Raw genomic sequence first — 21831 nt, forward strand, 5'->3', positions numbered from 1 at the left:
TGGTGTGAACCCGGGAGGCGGAGCTTGCAGTGAGCTGAGATGGAGCCACTGCACTCCAGCCTGGGAGACAGAGTGAGACTCGTCTCAAAAAAAAAAAAAGAAAAGAAAAACCTTTTTATAGGAGGGGCAGGGCTGGTAGTATAGAGTTAGGGGTTGATTTGATGTAAGTACCATTCATTCCATGATTATCTTTAACAATTTGAAAGGTGTGGTAAACTTTTCCATTCTATTAATGATTACATTTTCATTCTTGTTTCTTGACTATTAAATAAAACTAATTAGTATTTCCTACAAAAATGCTCTAAGACCTATAAAATGTTTTTACTTTCCATCTTTAGATGTTGTTTTTTTATTTTACAACTTCCTTCTAAAATTGATGAGCGTAGGTTAAGCCATTAGATTCCTTTTTAAAAAGAATTATTATTCAGCACATATATTCAGTCAGCATATAATATGAAAATGACTTTTATTTGAATATAAGTAATCACAACAGTTATTGAGATAAAGCATAAAGGTTAAAATTTTAACACTCAAAATCAAAACAAAACGAAACTGGACCAGGCACAGTGGCTCATGCCTATAATCCCAGCACTTTGGGAGGCTAAGGCAGGAGGATCACTTGAGCCCAGGAGTTTGAGACCAGCCTGGACAACACAGCAAGACGCTGTCTCTACAAGGAATAAAAGAAAACGAGCCAGACATGGTAGCGCATGCCTGTAGTCTCAGCTACTCAGGAGCTGAGGCTGCAGGATCACTTGAGACTGGGAGGTCAAGGCTGCAGTGAGCCATTACTATGCCATTGTACTTCAGCCTGAGTTACAGAGCAAGACCCTGTCTCACAAAAAAAGAAAAAGAAAAGGAATCTAATTGTAATCCCACACATGTCCTCAAAGGTAAAAACAAAAAAATGAAGTAATGGGAATTAATTGGAAGAGATCTTGGAGATCATTTTGTATACTCTTTCTAATGTAGAAGTAGGAGAATTTGGCTAATTTTCCCAAGATCACACAGAATTAGTAGCAAACTCAAGACCCAAACTCAGATGTTCTCATCACTTTTCATTTTCTGACTCTTCATTATATTACTGGCTATTCTAGTAGCCAGTGTTACCCATAATCCTTCTGTATCTTAGTATGAAACTGAGACAGCAGGTCTGTATGTTTCGGAGGATAAGTGATAATATTGCTCTAGTCTCTGAATGTCACCTTTTCTTTTCTCTCATACAGCAGTGAAATAGGTGCTCCCCTGATACAGAAGTAAGCCTCTTCAGAGGTACCAGGCTGGACTCTAGATTGTTGAATGTGATGACAGGGGAATGTGGAGTGTTACGCACAACCCATGAGTGCACTGAGTTCAGTTCTACCTGAGTTTCTTCCTGTTAGTTGCATGCTCTATGTATTAGTCTGTTTTCCCACTGCTGGTAAAGACATACCTGATACTGGGAAGAAAAAGAGGTTTAATTGGACTTAAAGTTCCACGTGGCTAGGGAGGCCTCAGAATCATGGCAGGAGTTGAAAGGCACTTCTTACATGGTGGCAGCAAGAGAAAATGAGGAAGATGCAAAAGTGGAAACTCCTGATAAAACTTTCAGATTTCGTGAGACTTATTCACTACCACAAAAACAATATGGGGGAAACTACTCCCACAATTCAAATTATGTCCCACAGGGTCCCTCCCACAACACATGGGAATTATGGGAGTACAATTCAAGATGAGATTTGGGTGGGAACACAGAGCCAAACCATATCACTCTGTGTGGCAGTAGGACAGGAATTATTGATTATCGTAAAGGCTATCATTATCTGCATTTATTGAATCCCTGCGATGTACATGGCACTATGCTAAGTGCTTTATATGTTACTGTGAGCCACAAAACAGCCCTGTCAGGAAGTTGGTGCCATAGTAACTTGAGGGAACAAGGCCACCAAAGTCATTATTTGTTCAGTGGCACATAGCTTGTAAGTGGCAAGACTGGGGTGGGCCCAAGTTCCTATGAAGCCAGAAACTGTCCTCTATCCACCACACTGCCCTGTTTTTCATTTTTAATTCCTTTTCATACAGAATCACTGTGTATTTCTACATGGAGTCTAGTCTACATGGACTCTAGATTGATTTCTCCTTTGTATGGTACTGATATATTGTTACAGTGTCATTAAAATATCTTGGTGTCAGCAGCTCAGGGATGGGACTGACTCATTAGTGTCCAGTATTTCAGGGGCTACAGTGGGTTTTCATTTCATTTTATAATGTGATCCCATAGGCCGGGGATAAATTGTGACTTCGGAAGAGTAAAGGTTAATAGTAATCACAGTTCAGTTTTTGGACATACTGTTCTTTTACAGAGCTGCCTCTTTATGAAATTAAGTGATTGTTAATGATTTTAATACTGAATGAGTTGTATTCGTCTACTAGGGATGCCACAACAAAATAACACAGACTGGGTAGCTTAAACAACAGAAATTCATTTTCTCACAGCTCTGGAGGCTGGGCACTCCAAGATCAAGTTCAGCTTCTGGTGAGGGCTCTCTTCCTGGCTTACAATGGACCACGTTATCCTCAAATGGTATTTCCTCTGAATCTGTTAGGTTAGGGTGCCATCTTTATGACCTCATTTAACCCTGATTACCTCCTAAAGGTCCTGTTTTCAAGTGCATTCACCTTGGGGGTTAGGGCTTCAGCATATGAACTTGCCGGGGGAGGTGGTAGGAGGAATAATTCAGTCAATAACAGTTGCTGAGGATGTTCTCATGTATTCAAAATTTTCGTTTCTTGATGAGAAAATACATAACCTCAACATTATCCATAGGGAATATTTTAACCCATTCTAGAAGTCTTAACCCCAATAGACTTGATTTTACACCTTCTAGCTTATTTTTTAAACTTTGTTTTTTTCCCTTTAAAAAAAGAACTTTTTATGGAAGGGCCAGGTATTAAAGTATTACATCTCTTAGAATAAATTAACTTTTTATTTTTATTAAAATATTGAAATACTTTGTTATCCTTCCATTTAAAATGTTGCATGACCTATATTTAGCAATAACCCTGCGCTCACCAGTATGCTCTGCAATAGGCAAGTGTTGTTTAATTTGCCTGTTTGCTGTGTGACTGTTTAAAGAAGGCACTGCATTAGCATCTGCACTTCCTGGTAGAAAATAGTACTGGAATTCAATAAAAGTTGGATAGACAAAGAAATATTCTTCCTTTAAAAGATTATTTGGGGTAAAACTAATTATTGTTGCAATAATGTCTAGCCCTGTTGTGATTTATAGCACAACTTTAAGAACTACCTTTAATTTTCTAAGAAATTACGATGATGATGATGGCAAAAGCAACAATAATAGCTAATATTTACTGAACGTTTACTACATGCAGGAAAGTATTCTAACCATATTAAGTGTAATTATTTTGTTAATCCTTATAGTGAATTTATGAGAAAGATCCTCTTTTTCCCCACATCTTCACCTGGCAAAACTGAGGAATAGGGAGGTTAAGCAATTTACCAAAGACCGAAACAGTTACGAGTGAATGAATCAGGAAGTAGTTCCTACTGAATTATAAAATAATTATTAAGACCCTTGGATATGTTCAAGTTCTGAAAGGCACCATGGAGAACACACACAAAAAGATTCTAGCCAAAGCAATTAGGCAAGAGAAAGAAATAAAGACCATCCAAATTGGAAAGGAGGAAGTAAAATTGTCCCTGTTTGCAGACAACATGGTCCTATACATAAAAACCCCTAAAAGCTTCACCAAAAATCTCTAAGTATGGATAAATTAATTCAGTAAAATTGCAAGGTACAAAATTAACATAAAAAATCAGTAGTGTTTCTATAACCCAGTGACAAATCAGTAGAAAAAGAAATCAAGAAAGCAGTCCCATTTACAGTAGCTGCAAAAAAAAAAAAAAATACTTAGGAGTAAATGTAACCAAGGAGGTAAAAGTTTGCTACAAGGAAAACTGAAAACACTGATGAAAAAAATTGAAAAGATCACAAAAAAGTGCAAGACATCTCATGTTCATCAATTGGAACAATTAATATTGTGAAAATGACCATACTCAAAGTGATCTACAGATTCAGTGCAATTCCTACCAAAATACCAATGACATTCTTCACAAAAACAGGAAAAAAAAAATCTTTATATGGAACCACAGAAGACCCCAAATAGTCAAAGCAATCCTGAGCAAAAAGAACAAAGCTAGAGGCATCAAACGACCTGACTTCAAGATATTAAGCTTTGATTACACAACTATAGTAACCAAAACAGCATAGTAGTGCCATAAAAACAGACACACAGACCAATGGAACAGAACAGAGAACTCGGAAATAAATGCATGTCTTTACAGCCAACTGATTTTCAACAGAGGTACCAAGAACATTCAGTGGGGAAAGGATAGTCTCTTCAATAAATGTTGCTGGGAAAACTGGATAATCCATATGCAGAAAAATGATACTAGATCCCTATCTGTCACCATATTCAAAAATCAACTCAAAATGGATTAAAGACTACAATGTAACCTGAAACTATGAAACTACTAGAAGAAAGCATTGGGGAAATGCTTCAGGACATTGGTTTGAACAAAGAGTTTTGGGGTAAGACCTCAAAAGCAAAGACAACAAAAGCAAAAATAGACAGATGGGATTACATGAAGCCAAAAACCTTCTGCACAGCAAAGGAAACACAGAAGAGACAGTGTATAGAGTGGGAGAAAATATATGCAAACTATTCGACAAAGCATTAACAACCAGAATATGTAAGGAACTCAATAGGAAAGAAAGAAAGAGAGAGAGAGAGAGAGGGAGGGAGGAAGGGAGGAAGGGAGGAAGGAATCCAAATTAAAAATGGGCAAATGATCTGAATAGCATTTCTCAAAAGAAGACATAGAAGTAACCAACAGTCATCTGCAAAAATGATCAACATTACTAATTATCAGGGAAATGCAAATCAAAATCACAATGAGACATAGCACCCCAGTTAGAATGGCTATTATCAAAAAGACAAAAAACAACAGATACTGATGAAGGTGCAGAGAAAGGGGAACACTAGTACACTGCTGTAGGAATGTAAATTAGGGTAGCTGCTATGGAAGACAGTATGGAAGTTGCTCAGAAAATTAAAAATAGAACTACAGTGTGACCCAGCAATCCCACTACTGGGTATATAGCCTAAAGAAAGGAAATCAGACTATCTGACAGACTATTTACCATAGCCAAGATATAGAAGTAACCTAAGTGTCCATCAGTGGATGAATGGATAAAGAAAATGTGATATATATATATATACACACACACACATACAATGGAATATTATTCAACCGTAAAAAAGAATGAAACACTGTCATCTACAACAACGTGGATAAAACTGCAGGTCACTGTGTTAGAAGTAAGACAGGCACAGAAAGACAGATATTCTATGTTCTCATATGTGGGAACTAAAGAAAGGTGATCTCATGGAGATAGTGAGTCGAGTGGTGCTTCGCAGGGCCTGGGAACAGAAGGGTGGGCGGTTAAAGACAGGTTCATTAATGGGTACAATATACAGCTAGATCGAAGGAATAAATTCTAGTATTCAATAGCACAATAGGATGACTGTTAACAATAATTTATTATATATGGGACATATGTATAAGAGAAGATTTGAAATGTTCCCAACACAAAGAAGTAATAAATGTCTGAGGTGATGGGTATCCTAGATACCCTGATTTGATTACTGCATACTGTATGCATGTATCAAAATATCAAATGTACCCTGTAAATAGTACAGTTATTGTACATCAATAAAAAACGTAAAAAGTAAAATTAAACCTATCAATAGGTAACTGGTTATAAAAAATAATGTGCATAGACAATGAAATACCATACAGCTACTAAAAAGCTTTAAAAAGAGGCTCAATAAAAATCAGTCACCTGCAGGTGGAAAGGTTTTCTTTAAAAAAATTTCCTTTCTGCACGGGCGTGGTGGCTCACGCCCTGTAATCCCAGCACTTTGGGAGGCCGAGGTGGGCGGATCACGAGGTCAGGAGATCAAGACCATCCTGGCTAACACGGTGAAACCCCATCTCTATTAAAAATACCAAAAATTAGCCGGGTATGGTGGCACGCACCTGTAGTCCCAGCCGGTCAGGAGGCTGAGGCAGGAGAATCGCTTGAACGTGGGAGGCAAAGGTTGCAGTGAGCCAAGATCGTGCTACTGCACTCCAGCCTGGGAAACAGAGCAAGACTCTGTCTCAAAAAAACAAAAACACACAAACAAACAAAAAAATTACCTTTGCTACAGAGAAATCGGAACATGAGAAATGGTAGGCCAGGTGTTGTGGCTCAGGCCTGTAATCCCAGCACTCAGAAGGCTGAGACAGGGGCATCTCTTGAAGCCAGGAGTTCGAGACCAGCCTGGTCAATGTAGTGAGACCCCAGCTCTACAAAAAAGAAAAAAAAAATTTGCTGAATGTGGTAGCATGCACCTGTAGTATCTGTTAGGAGGCTGAGGCAGGAGGATTGCTTGAGCTCAGGAGTTTGAGGTTGCAGTGAGCTGTGATGACACCACTGCACTCCAGCCTAGGTGACAAAGTGGGACCCTGGCTCTAAAATAAATAGATATATACATAGATAGAAAAAGAGAAATAGTAAAGTTTGTGGTAGATGTTGCAAGATCAGCAGTGAGCTCTAGAAGAGATGACACTTCTGCGGAAGACCTTAGAGTACAGCGTTTCTCCAAATGCCATCCATGGGTCACTTGTCTCAACTACCTGTGAGATTTGTCCAAAATCAAATGACTGGGCCTCATCCTAGAATTAGCACCTCTAAATATGAGAAGTGGAGCTCTGGGATCTGCATTTGAACTAGACATTTGCCCCTTCCCCCTCCACAGTTCCAACAGTAATTCTGACATATATTACAATTATGAGTATGCCTTCTTAAAAAATGGATCTGCTTGGATAAAAAATGATGACAGCTTTCCCAACAGGGCAATAACAGAGGCAAAGATCTGGGAGAAGCATGGTTTGATGGGAGGTGCTAATATTAAGGAGATGGGATCTAATTAGAATGCAGAGACTATTTCGGAGAGCAGTGGGGAGGAAGGCCAAATAAGGGTATTAAAGCCAAAATAGGACTGTAGCAATCAGAGGAGTTTAAATTTAGTGAAGAAATAGAGCCACATATTATTAATAAGCCAGAAATCCTGATGAAAACATTAAAGAAAAATTGATTTGTGACTTAACTCTTGTTTTACACATTTATCTTACCAGCTTTTAAATATATTAATATTTTATAAACAGCTTTATTTCTTATTTTCTCTTGTTGGCTTCTGGATCTCTTATAGGAGAGGAATATATTATGTTCATAAATGTTCTCAAAGAATTTGAAATTTTCCTGAAAATGGGGTAGAAAACTCAAAGACTATATAGTTTGAAGACTAAAAGTTAAAAAATAGATTTATACTGCATATCTCAAGGTATACATCTGATTCTTCTGCCTATGACCATCATATACTGTCAGTGGGTATATAAATTGGTATGACCTCCACAGAGGACAGTATGACAATATCTATCAAAATTTTAAATGTATGTTCCCTTTGATTCAACTCTTCTACGTGCACATGCTCACACATCTACACAGAGATTTACGACAGCCCATTGTTATTGCTCAGGGTCTGAATTCTTAAAATACTGGAAATAACTTAGATAACCTATCACTCAGTAGGTAACTGGTTATATAAAATAAGGTATAGTATATAGACAGTAAAATACTGTATAGCCATTAAAAAGATTGTTAGATTCATGTTTCATGTGTTGATATAGAAAAGTCTCTTAAGATATATTTTAAGTTAAAAAAAGCAAGATGCAGGCTGGGTGCGGTGGCTCCTGCCTGTAATCCCAGAACTTTGGGAGGCCGAGGCAGGTGGATCCCTTGAGCTCAGGAGGTCAAGACCAGGCTGAACAATATGGCAAAACCCCATCTCTACTAAAAATACAAAAAATTAGCTGGCCATAGTGGTGCATACCTGTAGTCCCAGCTACCCAGGTGACTGAGATGGGAGGATCACCTGAGCCTGGGAGGTCAAGGCTGCAGTGAGCCATGACTGTGCCACTACACTCCAACCTGGGCAACAGAGTGAGACCCTGCCTCAGAAAAAGCAAGATGTAAAGCAATAAGTGTACTTTGGGTGCATGGTGTGCATTATCAAAAAGTTAGAGGTGGAATATAACAGGATCTCAGGTTAGAGGAAGACAGTTGTTTTACTGTTTATTTTGTGTTGTTTAAGCTTTGACAAAAGCTATCACCGTCAAAATTTATCCACTTTTTTAAGTGAATTAAAATGTTTAATATCATTAAAAGCCTTCCAGTAAGGTATTCCCATGTAGAAAATCCAAAAGGTATTATGTGCACAAGTGTGCATAGGCAAAGTAAGTGCATCTTAAGAAAGTATCAGAATTATGTTCTCCTTCTGTTAACTTTTAAGGTGTGTTCTCACAGTGGCATTTATTTTTTCAGTCACTCAGTAAATACTTACTGTGTATACTATATGCTTTTTATTGAAGTAAATTTTTAACTTGAGAATTTCCTTAGAACAATGAGCTTTGAAAATTGGTAGGAACCTTGAAGACCAGTGTCCTCTTTTTAAGCAAAAGAAAGCTAAAATCCAAATGGACATGTCTGAGATCTCAGCGCCAGTTAATGGCCTAGCTGCTGGGAGAACCAGTCCCAGTTCACTCCACAGACCACCCTGAATGATACCAGGAGAACAAATTCACCTTGAATTTGTCCTTGTCCTTTTCTTCAACTAAAATAAAGTCAGTTCCAGTCACTTTCAGTAGATTTAGTCCTCAAATGACTAACTTTGGAAAGATTTAATGGTATCAGAAATGCATTCTTTAATATTAAACATTTAGAGGAAACTAAAATATTCTAAATTTATGTTTTTTCTTATATTTATTTTTTTGAGACAGAGTCTCACTCTGTCATCCAAGGCTGGAGTGCAGTGGCGCAAATTCGGCTTGCTGCAACATCTGCCTCCCAGGTTCAAGTGATTCTCGCACCTCAGCCTCCCAAATAGCTGGGACTACAGTCACGTGCCACCACACCCTCCCAATGTTTACGTTTTTAGTAGAGATGGGGTTTCACTATGTTGGCCAGACTGGTCTCGAACTCCTGACCGCCAGTGATCTCCCCCCCGCCCAGCCTCCCAAAGCGCTGGGATTACAGGCATGAGCCACTGCACCTGGCCGGTTTTTTCTTTTAAAAAGTAACATTTTAATTTCTATGCCATGTAGTGTCCTCAAGATTTACACTCTAAATGTTGTTTGAATTTTTTCCTTTTGCCTACAGTATTAATAACTCATAGATATTTGTAGTTATTACCACTGAAGGAAGCAGCATATTGAAATAGCTTTGAGGGGGCATATCTTTTCCTGAAATGAGGAAAGAACTTGTATTATATAAAGAAGAAAAAATGCATCCTATTGTTGAACGATAGTTTTGGATTGTATTTTTCATCCAGCTTTTGATATGGTTAAGTCTTATCTAATAAATTGTGAGCTCCTCAGACACAAGGCCACCTGCTTGTTCAGTCCTTCCCATCCCTGAGCTGACTCAATGTGATAGACCTGTAGGGCACTTCAGACATCTTTTATCAACTATTTTCTCCCAAATCCTTTTAATCCTCAGAATCAGTGCCATGTTGGAAAAAATGTAGTCATAGACTGGAGGATATCACATTGTTTTTAATAAAAAAGAGAGACAGATGGTACTATTGATTTTCAGGATTGAGACTAGAGCGTGTGGTTAATGCCTTATTCTACATACAAACTAGAGGGCTGCTTGCGTTCCCAAAGAGTGGAATTCAGTATGTCTTCAACCTCATTGTTAACATATTAAATTATGCTAAAAATTAACAGTAATACATTTTTCTTGGAAATTTGAGGGAAGCAAAGGCCATGCTTGGTTAATACAAAACCAAAGAACCCATATTTGTTCATTGTAGACCACTTAATACAGCCCTAACTATTCAAGTTTTCAACCTGCCTATATTTGATTTCCCTCTTTTTTTCTTTTTTTAATCCTCCCCAAAGCTGCAAGAGAAATAGTGTGGTTAGAAAGAGAAGAGCGAGCCAGGCAGCACTACGAGAAGCACCTGGAAGAGCGGAAGAAGAAGTTGGAGGAGCAGAGGCAGAAGGAGGAGCGGAGGAGGGCTGCGGTGGAGGAGAAGCGGAGGCAGAGACTTGAGGAGGACAAAGTGAGCCGCCCCCGGGAAGAATATGAGGGGCTCCTCTAGTTCAGACAGGCAACAAACTTCCTGTGAAACTTTGCAATCAGGTGCAGGGTGCAAAGCAAAATGGTTTCAGAGTGATCAGCTTTACAGATGGCAACAGTTTCTAGGGAGTTCGGGGTATGAGAGGTGGCGACTGGGCTGATGATTAGTATTGCCACAGAAGCTTTAAAAGCCCATTTCTCTGGTCCAAACCTATAACTTATTGAAGTGCAATTCGTCTGTACTGGGTATTAAGACCACTCCAAGTAATTGTGTTTTTGTAGTCTTTACCATCTGCAAACATTTACACATAGATTATCTCATTTAACCCTTACTCAATCCTTTAGCGTGCATTATATGTCAGTTTGTACAAAAATAGAAATTTAGACTCAGAGGACTCAGAGTGGGTAAGTTACACAAGGTCATACAACTCAATAAGTCATGGGGTCAGGGTTACCCATGTTCTCAGATTCTGAACTGTTTTTTAAATATGGTATATATGTTAAGCATCAGTTGAAGCTAAGACCTGCATTACCATGCTTATGTGTGTTCATGAAAGCATCACACCCTAGTAGTAAGGGTTGTTTATTTGAATGCCTGTTGTTCACCAAAGGCTTTATGAACTGGGACCTAAAGACTTCAGTGACCCTCCGAGATTGAAACTAGTCTCACCTTAAGGTCTAGAAGTTCAGCTAGAGATCAAGAATAGTAGGGTGGGAATTGAAGTAGTACTCCTCACTCCATTCTGCCTTAAACTGAAGAAGCTTCAACCAACCAGCTGGAATCTAATCCTCAGCTCTTCTATTCCATTTAAGGAACGCCATGAAGCTGTTGTACGGCGCACAATGGAAAGGAGCCAGAAGCCAAAACAGAAGCATAACCGTTGGTCATGGGGAGGCTCTCTCCATGGGAGCCCGAGCATCCACAGTGCAGGTAAACAGTGACCACTTTCAAAATTAGTCTCTATTTTCCTGAAAGTAACAGTATGTTTCCTTCTTCCTTCTAAATCTATGTTTGCTAAACAAAAATCCTGCTGAAATAATTAAACAACAATTAAATGAATCTTTCACTATTTGAGGATAAGAGGGTGATGGAGATAAGAAGCAAGGGTCTCTTTCCCTTAACATAGGCTAATTTTCTCATGTTACAAAATTCCTTAAAGGAAGAAATCTATACAGTGTTTCTAAATAAACATGCTAGCTTCAACACTACATTATTTTAGTCCTCCATTTGCATTAGGGTTTCAGGATTATGGAATAAGTTAACTAGTTTTATCTTTTTCTCTGGAAGGATTATAGTTATATTGACTGACCAGAATCAATACTATGAGCTTATGTATTCTGACCCTAAAGTATATGCAACACTAATGCTCTGTAAGAAAATGTATAGGTTTATTGAGCTAGAAATCGTAAATGGCTAAGCTATTTCCTCCTTTCTGAATGGACATAAAATCATATTGAAATTTGGATTTACTGAAAGGCTTTATTTTTGTACTGTAAATTCAATACCCCTGGAATTTTGCATAGTGTGTCGGTTTTTCTTTTGTTTTTTGTTTTTGTTTTTTCATTTGTGTGAATCTGATAATCTTTTTTTTTTTTTTTTTTACGTTGAAATATCATTGTTTTACATTCTGTCCCCAGGTGGTTTTGTTGAGTCATCATTCTCCTCTCTCGATTTAGCAGGCCTGGACCACCACTTCATAACTTTTGGTGGTACTAGAAAAGCTGGTACAGACATCCCTGTGATTGCCAATTGCCTGACCTATAGCTAGCACCTTGGACCTAGGGCTGATGCATCAATAGCTGAAGCATCACCACCTTAGTCATCACGCATGCTTAATACCCTAGCGCATAGACGTAGATCTGGGATTGGCACAGTGTTTCTTAAGTGTGATAATATGACTCAGGTGACTTAAAGGTGTTGAAATAAAGTAATTACATGTGGAACGTTTGCTTTCCCTTTAAACAGTCATTTTGGTTTTCTATTTATATTTTTTCTTTTTTCAATATCAGTACTAAACCTTTAAAAAATGTTTTTTAGCTAAAAAAATTACCTGGGATCAAAGTACATCCGGTTTAGCTTTTTTCTTCCCTCAATCATTACTGCTGTTGCCAATTTTAGTTTTAAGCTAATTAACTGTGGACCTCTTTTTGTTTGCTTATTCTCTTCTCTTTCATTGTTAACATTCTATAGATCTTTTATAACTGCTTTATTAAAAAAAAAATCTAGGATCAGGTGCAGTACCTCATGCCTATAATCCTAGTGCTTTGGGAGGCCAAAGCAGGAGGATCCCTTGAGGCCAGGAGTTCAAGACTAGCCTGGGCAACATAGTGAGACCCCATCTCTACAAAAAATTCTTTTAAAAATTTAGACAGGCATGGTGGCATGTACCTGTAATCCCACCTACTTAGGAGGCTGAGGCAGGAGGATCACTTGAGGCCAGGAATTTGAGGATACAGTGAGCTAAGAGTATGCCATTGCACTCCAGACTAGGAGACAGAGTGAGAACCTGACTCAAAAATGTAATTTAAAATATTAAAAATTTTTTTAAGTCTAAAGAATATCACCACAACTTGCTTTCTTATGACAGTGAACCGAATATGAAAGCACTTCTGTTTTCTTGGTTCTTCCTGACCCATCAGTAGTTGGTGGGACACATATTAAATCTGTTATACAGATCATTTACATATGAGATTTTGTTGATGGGACAGTTTTTTATATACCTTTCATACAGTAAAGCTGGCAGGGTATATATTTTTATAATCATATTTTTGTTTTACTTGACTTCCTGCTTTACATGTGTATGGCAGATATATACTGTTAGATCATCAGACATTTTTGAGGAGATGTTAAGCTGCTTAGCTTAATTTTTTGCCTCCACACTCAAAGTTTAATATATGTCGTTTATTTCTGCCACTCAGAACAAGAGAAACCTGTGTTGCATTTGCAAGCTGTTGGGTAAAATTCATTTTAATATGGGTTATGAATTATAATAAATTTTTCCTATACTGGAATAGAGAAGTTTGCCTGAAAATAAATGGGATTTGCCAAGTTCTCAAAGACCAGAAAATGATCTGCTATGATCTTGAGAACAGCAACCAGGTCTTACTCATTTTGAATACCCTTTACTTCACAACAATACCTGATGTATTATGGGTACTCTATCATGATTTCCTGACCAACAAACACATCATAGAAACTGTCTACTTTAAAATTCCTGTCTTGGCCAGCTGCTGGCCATCAGCTAGCACTGGACTGTAAAATTTGATACAATCAGCTGGGTGCAGTGGCTCACACCTGTAATCCCAGCACTTTGGGAGGCTGAGGCACGCAGATTACCTGAGGTCGGGAGTTCGAGACCAGCCTGGTCAACATGGTGAAACTGTATCTCTACTAAAAATACAAAAATTAGCCGGGCGTGGTGACACACACCTGTAATCCCAGCTACTCAGGAGGCTGAGGCAGGAGAATTGCTTGAGCCTGGGAGACAGTGGTTGCAGTGAGCCAAGATTGTGCCACCGCACTCCAGCCTGGCTGACAGTGAGACTCTGTCTCAAAAACAAAACAAAAGCTTGGTACATTCAAAACTTATTCTTTTGTGTGTTCGTTTTGTTTGGTAAGAAAAAGAAATTAATAAAAACTGTCTTATATATTAAGTAATGAACAAATTCATGGTGTGCCTCCATAAGTTTAACAATTTATGGCAGATTTAGATGCTTTACTACTCAGTAGTACTTTTTAGGATGGGAGGATCCACTGTAGCTCATTTTTTCCACTTACTCTGAAGCAGAATTAAATGTTTTTAATAACCTGTTGAGAATCTGCCTGAGAATAGGCCTGCATGTGGACACAATTTTCCCCCAACTAAAGCTTAACATATAAAGCAATAACAGAAAATGTACTGCTATAAAATCACCTGGAAATGACTTTCATATTCCTCTTTCTTCCCTGTACCTCACATGTCATCACTAGGATGTTCCTTTTGATGTTTGACCCTAAATCCTTTCTTTATGTTTGGATTGCCCTAAGAGTCCATCAGCTAAGTATAAATGTGAGGCACAGAAGTGTTTTTCTTTAATAATAAAATTGTTTCAACCATTAAAATGAATCCCAGCTGAAGATAGAAATGTCTGATATTAATCAAAGACTTGCTTATTACCAGTGCACTATAAATAGTAGTCAAAACTGCATGGGGAAAAGTTGCAGCAATTTTTTTTTTACTGCCAAGCTTAGTTAGACCAATGGGTACTGAGTTTTGGAAGCGTCTCCCACAAGGAATATTTTTGTTTTAGTTTTAGAAGCAGGTAACAACAGAAAAATAAAATAAAATACAGCAAAAACCCCTTTCTCTTTGGCTACTATAGATCAGAACATCCACCTGCCTCCTGGATAAGTAAGGAATAAGACTTTTTAGACTTTCATTACATGCAGTGTTATTTGAGGAACACGATTTATCCTAATGAGCATGATTATAACCTGGGTCCACTATGCCAACAGCATGCCGCTAATTCTTGCTTTTTATATGCTTATTTCCCTTCTGATTTGAACTTAAGAATTCTAAAATTATGCCGGGCACAATGACTCATGCCTGTAATCCCAACAGTTTGGGAAGTCAAGGTGGAAGGATCTCTTGAGGCCAGGAATTTGAGACCAGCCTGGGCAGCATAATGAGACCCCATCTCTACAAAAAAATTAAAAAATTAGCTGGGCATAGTGATGCCTGCCTAGAGTCTTAGCTACTTGGAGGCTGAGGTGGGAGGATCACTTGAGCCCAGGAGATCGAGGCTGCAGTGAGCTATGATCGTGCCAGCCTGGCCAACAGAGCAATATCCTGTCTCCCCGCCAAAAAAAAAAGAAAAGAAATTTTAAAATTACTTGACTACAGGATGAACAATACTACTGTTCATGAATGTGTGTGCCAATTCTACATTTGTAGCCACACTAACTCATAGCCACAGAGGTGTGGTTCTTAGTAGACTTTTAATAAAGAAACGTTTCTTAAAAATCCTTTCCACACTTAGAATGTTTCTTTTTCTTTTTCTTTTTAAACAACAACAACCCTTCTTCTATAATGAACTTTAATGCCCTGGGTAAAATGACTCTGTGAGCAAAGTTATCAGCAATTACACAGAACCTGGTGTTCTTTTTATCCCCGAGTTTGCGAGTCTGCGTTCTGTGTTACCAGCATGTTACCACCCCATTGTTCCTTCTTTTGGAGATTTCAAAGGCATTTGCTTTTATGGTCCTCTTTTGCTTCATAGTGTGCCTCCACTATTTTAGAAGCCCTTCACTGGCCTTCCTTTTGTCTTCATCCGCTTGTATCCTTGAATTTCCATGGCTGACAAGCTGGTGAAATAAATATTTATTTTATCCTTTAAGAGAAATGAATTTTATTTCTAATCCTTTAAGTTACCTTTAAAATGTCCACTTAGAAACTGTGTTATTATGAAAGATCTAGAAATAGAGTGGAAAGCATCCAATCCTAGTTTTTCCTTCCATCAGTGAACTAGGAAATTGCAATCCTGCATGTTGGCTGTCAATTAGCATTATCTCCGTTTGTTTTAGATCCAGACAGGCGGTCAGTTTCCACCATGAATCTTTCGAAACATGTTGATCCCGTCATTAGCAAGCGGCTCTCCTCCTCATCTGCAACTTTACTAAATTCTCCAGATAGAGGTACAGTCCAAAGGAAAACAAAAAAGTGTCTGTTATTTACTTAATGCTTTTTTTCTGGATGTTTACAGATAAAAATAAACATCTGAAGTTGCTTTCCCTACGTTTCTTAAATAGGAAGAAAAAAACTTCAGAGTAAAAAAGCAATAAACGGCTGAGCAGCATTTTCCTTGCGACAAGAACATTTCTCATTTTAGAACTTGGCTGAGTGATTGCATTTAGCAGTGACGAAAGCGGTGCTTCTCTCAACTTTTTAGTAAATGAGTTTACAGCTCCAGAAATCACCCACTTATCCAGCAAAATGCAAATAATCTTTGTTATGAACATTTCTTTTACTTCAATCATACTGTCTTTGGCTTTTCATCTGTACTTTGGGAATTCCAGGCTCTGACTTTCTTTAAAAACTTTTTAAATGATTCATGTTGGTAGATTTTATTTTGCCAATTTACTTCTCATTTAACCAAATTATTTCTTACTGCATTTCTTAATGTGTGCTGTTGGTTTTTTGGTGTCCATTCATTAACTCTTGAGGGATCTGGCCTAATTTCAAGAAATCATCATAATTACAGCCTCCTGAAACATTTAATATTCATAGTCCTTTATTAACATCTTGTTTGAATTTTGAGTTTTATTCATCCTATGGATTTACAGTACATGAATGTTGAGTTATTTATAAAGCAAAAATTTTGTTTTACATATATCATAGAACGAAAAAAATCAAGCTTTTAAGATAAGCTGCTTGTTTTTACATAACTAAGATGATTTTAAATAAAACCAAAGAATTGTGCAATATGAAGCCCATACTCTTTAAAAGTAAACAATTGTGGTTACTTTGAGTACTTTATTAAGAAACTGATTGGGAAAGTTTCAGTGTTTATAATCTTTAAAAAATGTAATGTGTGCATGTTCTGTATGTGTGTATGTATATTTATGTATTTTGTATTGTATAAAAGTTATGGTGGTGTCATTGTAATGTACAATATTCTGTGACTGTTGGCGTTATTTTATAACTAATCTCTTAAAATAGTAAATGTTTGAACAACTTTCCTTTCTTGTCTTTTAACCAAAACCATTTCTTTTTGTTTTTTTAACCTAATTTGCCTAAACCATCAATATTAGACGTGTAGTCAAATTAGGAGCCTTTCATAAATATTATGAATTTAAATTTCTTTCATAAATATCCTTTATTTTCAAACCTATTCCCTAAATATAAGACAAGATACAGCATGTGAATGTTATTCTTACAGTTGTCTATTCATCTTTTCTTTGCAGTTGGTCACTTAGCACTTTAGTTTCATACTTTTGTGAATCTGGATCTGAGACAAACTATAATTAGTATTTTACACTTCTTTAAAACTTTATTATCTTTTACAATCCCATAGCTGAAATTAGGGTAAGGGTGGGAGTAGGGAGCTGGACAACAAACATGGCCGTATGTCCATGCTGTGGAATGACATTGAATTGTCTGTATCAATTAGAAAGATGTGTTCTAGACTCTCTGCACGATAGACCTTCTTAAAGCAGTAGAATCTTGGAACTAAGAAAGATCTACTGGATAGATCACCTACTCTAGTTGGGGTGATAGAGTCCCTAAGAGATTGTAAGCCTGTCTTTAATGTCCTACAGGCTAATTGTTGCAGATGGGCAACTCCTCACCCATGTGACTGCCACACTGCATCCTCCGTTCTCACCTTCATGGGTGTCCTTTCTTAAATTGACTCTGACTCCATGCATTCTGTGTGTGTGTGTGTGTGTGTGTGTGTGTGTGTGTGTGTGTGGTTAGAAGTGGTAAGGAGTAGAGAATTAGGACATAGGACATCAGGGTTAAGGGAAGTTCAATAACCAGTTCATAGGTGGGGCCAGAAAACTGCCCTGTGAATCATGGTAGAGGCCCAGAAAATAGAATACTAAGCAGAAATAATAGGACAAGAGGGAGAACATTAGATTTGAGAGTTCTGCTTCTCTGCCTCCTTACCAAAGAACTGTCAATCAGTTCCTGGTCTAACAGGCCAGGTCAGCCTGAAGGGGCTCCCATGTATTGTCTAGGAAGGAATTGTTATCTTTTTAACTTAAGCCCTCAGTAGAACCCTAAAAGGCTTAGGCCTTTTTTTTTAGTGAGAATTTTAAACCTTCTTCTGAATTTAAATTTATCTCATTTAGAAATTTAAGGCCAGGTGCAGTGGCTCACACCTGTAATTCCAGCACTTTGGGAGGCCAACGCGGGTGAATCACTTGAGCCCAGGAGTTTGAGACCAGCCTGGGCACCATGGCAAAATCCCGTCTCTACTAAAAATACAAAAATTAGCCAAGCTTGATGGTGTGCACCTGTAGTCCCAGGTACTCAGGGGGCTGAGGCAGGGGGATCACCTAAGCCTTGGGAAGTCAAGACTATGGTGAGCTGTGATTGTACCACTGTACTCCAACCTAGGCAATAGAGTGAGATCCTATCTCAAAAAGAAAATAATTAAAAATAAATAAAAGAAATTTAAGTAATTCCATTAGTTCTTTCCTGCTATTTTTAAAAGTTGGTTATGCTTTATTATCTCATCAGAAAGCATTCTTACGAGATTGTTAAATTAGAGGAGCTTATAGACAAATATGTCAAGCAGGTATATACGTCATTATTAGATTGTTTGAGCTTTCTCAGTCCTAAGGCATAGGCCTTACAGCTGAGATTAAATTGAGGCTCCGATACCATCAGGGCTCATGTTCTGCTGGAATGTATCCAAACAACTCTACTAGTTATTAGAAATACTGAAATATTTCCGTATCACTTTCCCAAGATGTGCTTCCCCAGGCCCTCCAAAGCCAAGCGAAGCCAGTCATTAGTGTAGTGTCTGTGCCTTGTCAGTTTTAAAATATTTTAATTATTACATCTGAATATAGTATTACATGGACTGATGAGATTACTTTGGTTAAAGGAAACCTCTGATTATGAAAGGTTTCTGTAATTGCTGGAACAGAACGTTGCCACTGGAAATTTTTACATTAAAAGTATATATTATTATCTTTAAGCTAACTTAAATCTGCTTAACCAACTTTTTTCAAGAAAGAACGTTAGGAAGTTGGAAAAGAGTAAGAATGAAATTGCCTGCTCTTTGCTTAAAATCCATCAATATATTTTTTTTTTCCAGAATCTTCATCATAGGATTCAGAGGTAGACCTCGAGCTAAATCCTGTCACAGGCTTGTTCTGTTTTACCTGAGCAGTGCTGTTTGTTCTTGTTTTAATTAGAATTAATTGCCAACACTTAAAATATAGAATACTTCATATAACATTTCAGTTTTCTACTTCTAATGAAAAAATCAGGACCTGGCAACATGTGTCTAATTTCTTCTTGGCACCTATTACCTGAAATGGAATAGTGATGCCACGCTTATGGGAGGAAGTGGTAAGGCAGGTATCCATAAAGTTTGTTTAGCCCCAATCATTTATTTATGTTAACTTGCATGGCCTCCAGAGGCCTTTGAGTTTGCCTCTCAAAACTCAAAGGAGAGTTAATATCTCTCCCTTCAGTTTTGGTACTCTTAAAATCAGGCCCCTCTAGGTGAAAAAAACAAACAAAAAAACAAACCAAACAACAACAACAATACACCAATTCTCCTTTATTAACCTTTACTAAAAAGTTACCTTATGGACGCTCTATCTCCATCTTGGTCAAGGCATAGTTATGAATGTGGTGGAAGTAGAAATGTGTTTCTCCTAGCAATATGTTTAGTTCAGAGTATCAGGAGATATAAAACAAATCTCTCTGGATTTGCTTTACACACAGGTTAAAATGGGTTTTTAATCATTTGATTAAAAATCCATTTAAAAACAGATAAAATTTTTGGTCGATGCCTTCAGATTCATGGAAATAAAGTAAATGAACTTCTTAATGGAGAAAGGAGACTTACCTTTTCCATGACAACCCATCTCTGCGGTTGTAAGCCACAGTCATCGTACAGTTTTTCTAAGAAAAGGAAGAGTTTAAATTTCTTCCCTTTCTCATCTCTTGAAAATAATTCTGTTGAAGATTTTCAGTTAATCCTAATCACCTTTTCTCCATTGATTTTACCCTGTAAATGTATTCTAATTTTAGATTGTATTCTATTCTGTTGTTATACTCACACTGCCATACATAGCTTATGATAGTACTTAGCCCACGGTGCTTTCTAATTGTAACTATTGCAGTAGTTTTTATAACATCTTTTTAATTAATGTCTTAATGTCAGATAATATTTAATTTAACCATGAAAACTCTTCTAATAAGCAAACTCTAACAAACAGTTCACTAATTCTTAAATTCACCAGCGCCTGATCAAAATAGCTACTCTTTTAAATTAGTCACATAGTTAAGGTACTTATTGGAAGTTGATACTTCATTCCAAATAGAAGCAACTATTTTTAAGACAATGTTTAGCAGTATATGGCTTTTATTAACTAAAACTAATTTCCTAGCATTTAAATGCCGTTCACGTAAAATATATATATACGATAGTTATATAGAACACTGCCCCAGAGGCAAAGGAGACTTGCACCTGCTGTTTGTGGAGTGGAACAGAAGCAGCCTTTTCAGGTGCAGACAGTTTTAAAGACTTTTAATCCAGACATAGTGGCATGCACCTGTAAACCCAGCTACTTGGGAGGCTGAGGAAGAAGAATCGCTTGAGCCCAGGAGTTCAAAATCAGCCTGAGCAACATGGCAAGACGCCTGTCTTAAAAACAAACAATAAATAAAATTTTAAAATAACAACAACAAAAAAAACTTTTAAGAGTGACAGGAATGTGTTCTAAAATAAAGATATGTAATCACTTCCGTGATATTTGTAGAATTTTGCCAGCTTTACTGATATTTTTGGAAAATAGCTTCTATCGTTTCATGAGCTATCACTGGAAGCTAACCATATAAGCAAAGTAATTAATTTATAATTGGTATCCATTTCCTAACTATGACCTTGCAAAGCTGCAATGTAATTTGGGACCGTACATCATTGTGTTATGTTAAATTTGTTTTCTAGACTTCTTAGGCATCCACTAGCAATCTCTAGGATTATATTTATATTGGATTTTGGCTTTTCTGTTTAATTTTATCTTGCTTCAGCCTTAGCCTTGTCCTTGGCCAAATTTTTTATATTATTGCCAAAGAGGGACCTGAAAGAACCTGGCTTGCCAAATGAAAAGCTCAAAAGGATTCCCATACAGAACTTTGCATGAGTCTTCTTTCATTTTATGATATCTAATTCCCACATACATACCCCCATGGCCAAAGTAGCAATTCATGGAGATCTAGCGTAATTTATTGGGGCCCCTTTCTGTCTTTTATTTGACTCGTCTTTCATTAACCTGCCAGTGCCTCTATTGGGGTTTATTATTCAAGATACTTAGGAAACCTTCTGGTTAAGGTGTGTGCAATCAGTCTACTGTCCATCCCAATGCCCATCAGATAGTACCACTCTGGAGTTATAGACACATACCCAAATAATAGCTGAAATGATATTTTTGTTTTATTGCTGGTTGAGTAGTAAAAGAGGGTGGTTAGCAAAATTTGCGTCTGTAAAACTAATTTAGAACCTGCTACAAACTTAACGTCTTGAAGAAAAGCAACCTGGTGGAATAACTGCTCCCTCTGGACAGGGGTCCTGTTGCCCTGACTCTTGGCCTGCCGTCCTCCCTGCAGAGCCTGGTCCTGTGAAGGCCCAGCGTATGGAAGCGATAGGTACGATGTATTATGCCCTCTTGACTCTGAAAAGAATGCTTCTAACATCTTGCTTATGTGGTGACGTTTAGCTCGCCGCCTGCAGCTCAGCCCATGGGAGAGCAGCGTTGTTAACAGACTCCTGATGCCCACACATTCGTTCCTGGCCAGAAGTAAAAGCACAGCTGCCTTATCTGGAGAAGCAGGTAAAACTGTCCAGGTGGAACTTTCAC

General features: G+C 37.7%; 1 protein-coding gene across 1 annotated transcript in view; it reads left to right on the forward strand.

Moving 5' to 3' along the window:
• The window catches only part of MAP7 (microtubule-associated protein 7), a 197426-nt gene that overhangs the window by 127474 nt on the left and 48121 nt on the right, over positions 1 to 21831 (forward strand). The window contains exons 4-7 of the mRNA XM_011978447.1: positions 10070 to 10233; positions 11064 to 11181; positions 15814 to 15924; positions 21691 to 21804. Of these exons, the coding sequence (XP_011833837.1) occupies positions 10070 to 10233; positions 11064 to 11181; positions 15814 to 15924; positions 21691 to 21804 (507 nt within the window). The remainder of the gene's footprint in view (positions 1 to 10069; positions 10234 to 11063; positions 11182 to 15813; positions 15925 to 21690; positions 21805 to 21831) is intronic.

This window comes from Mandrillus leucophaeus, unplaced genomic scaffold (genome assembly GCF_000951045.1).
Source record: "Mandrillus leucophaeus isolate KB7577 unplaced genomic scaffold, Mleu.le_1.0 Scaffold194, whole genome shotgun sequence".
NCBI lineage: Eukaryota > Metazoa > Chordata > Mammalia > Primates > Cercopithecidae > Mandrillus > Mandrillus leucophaeus.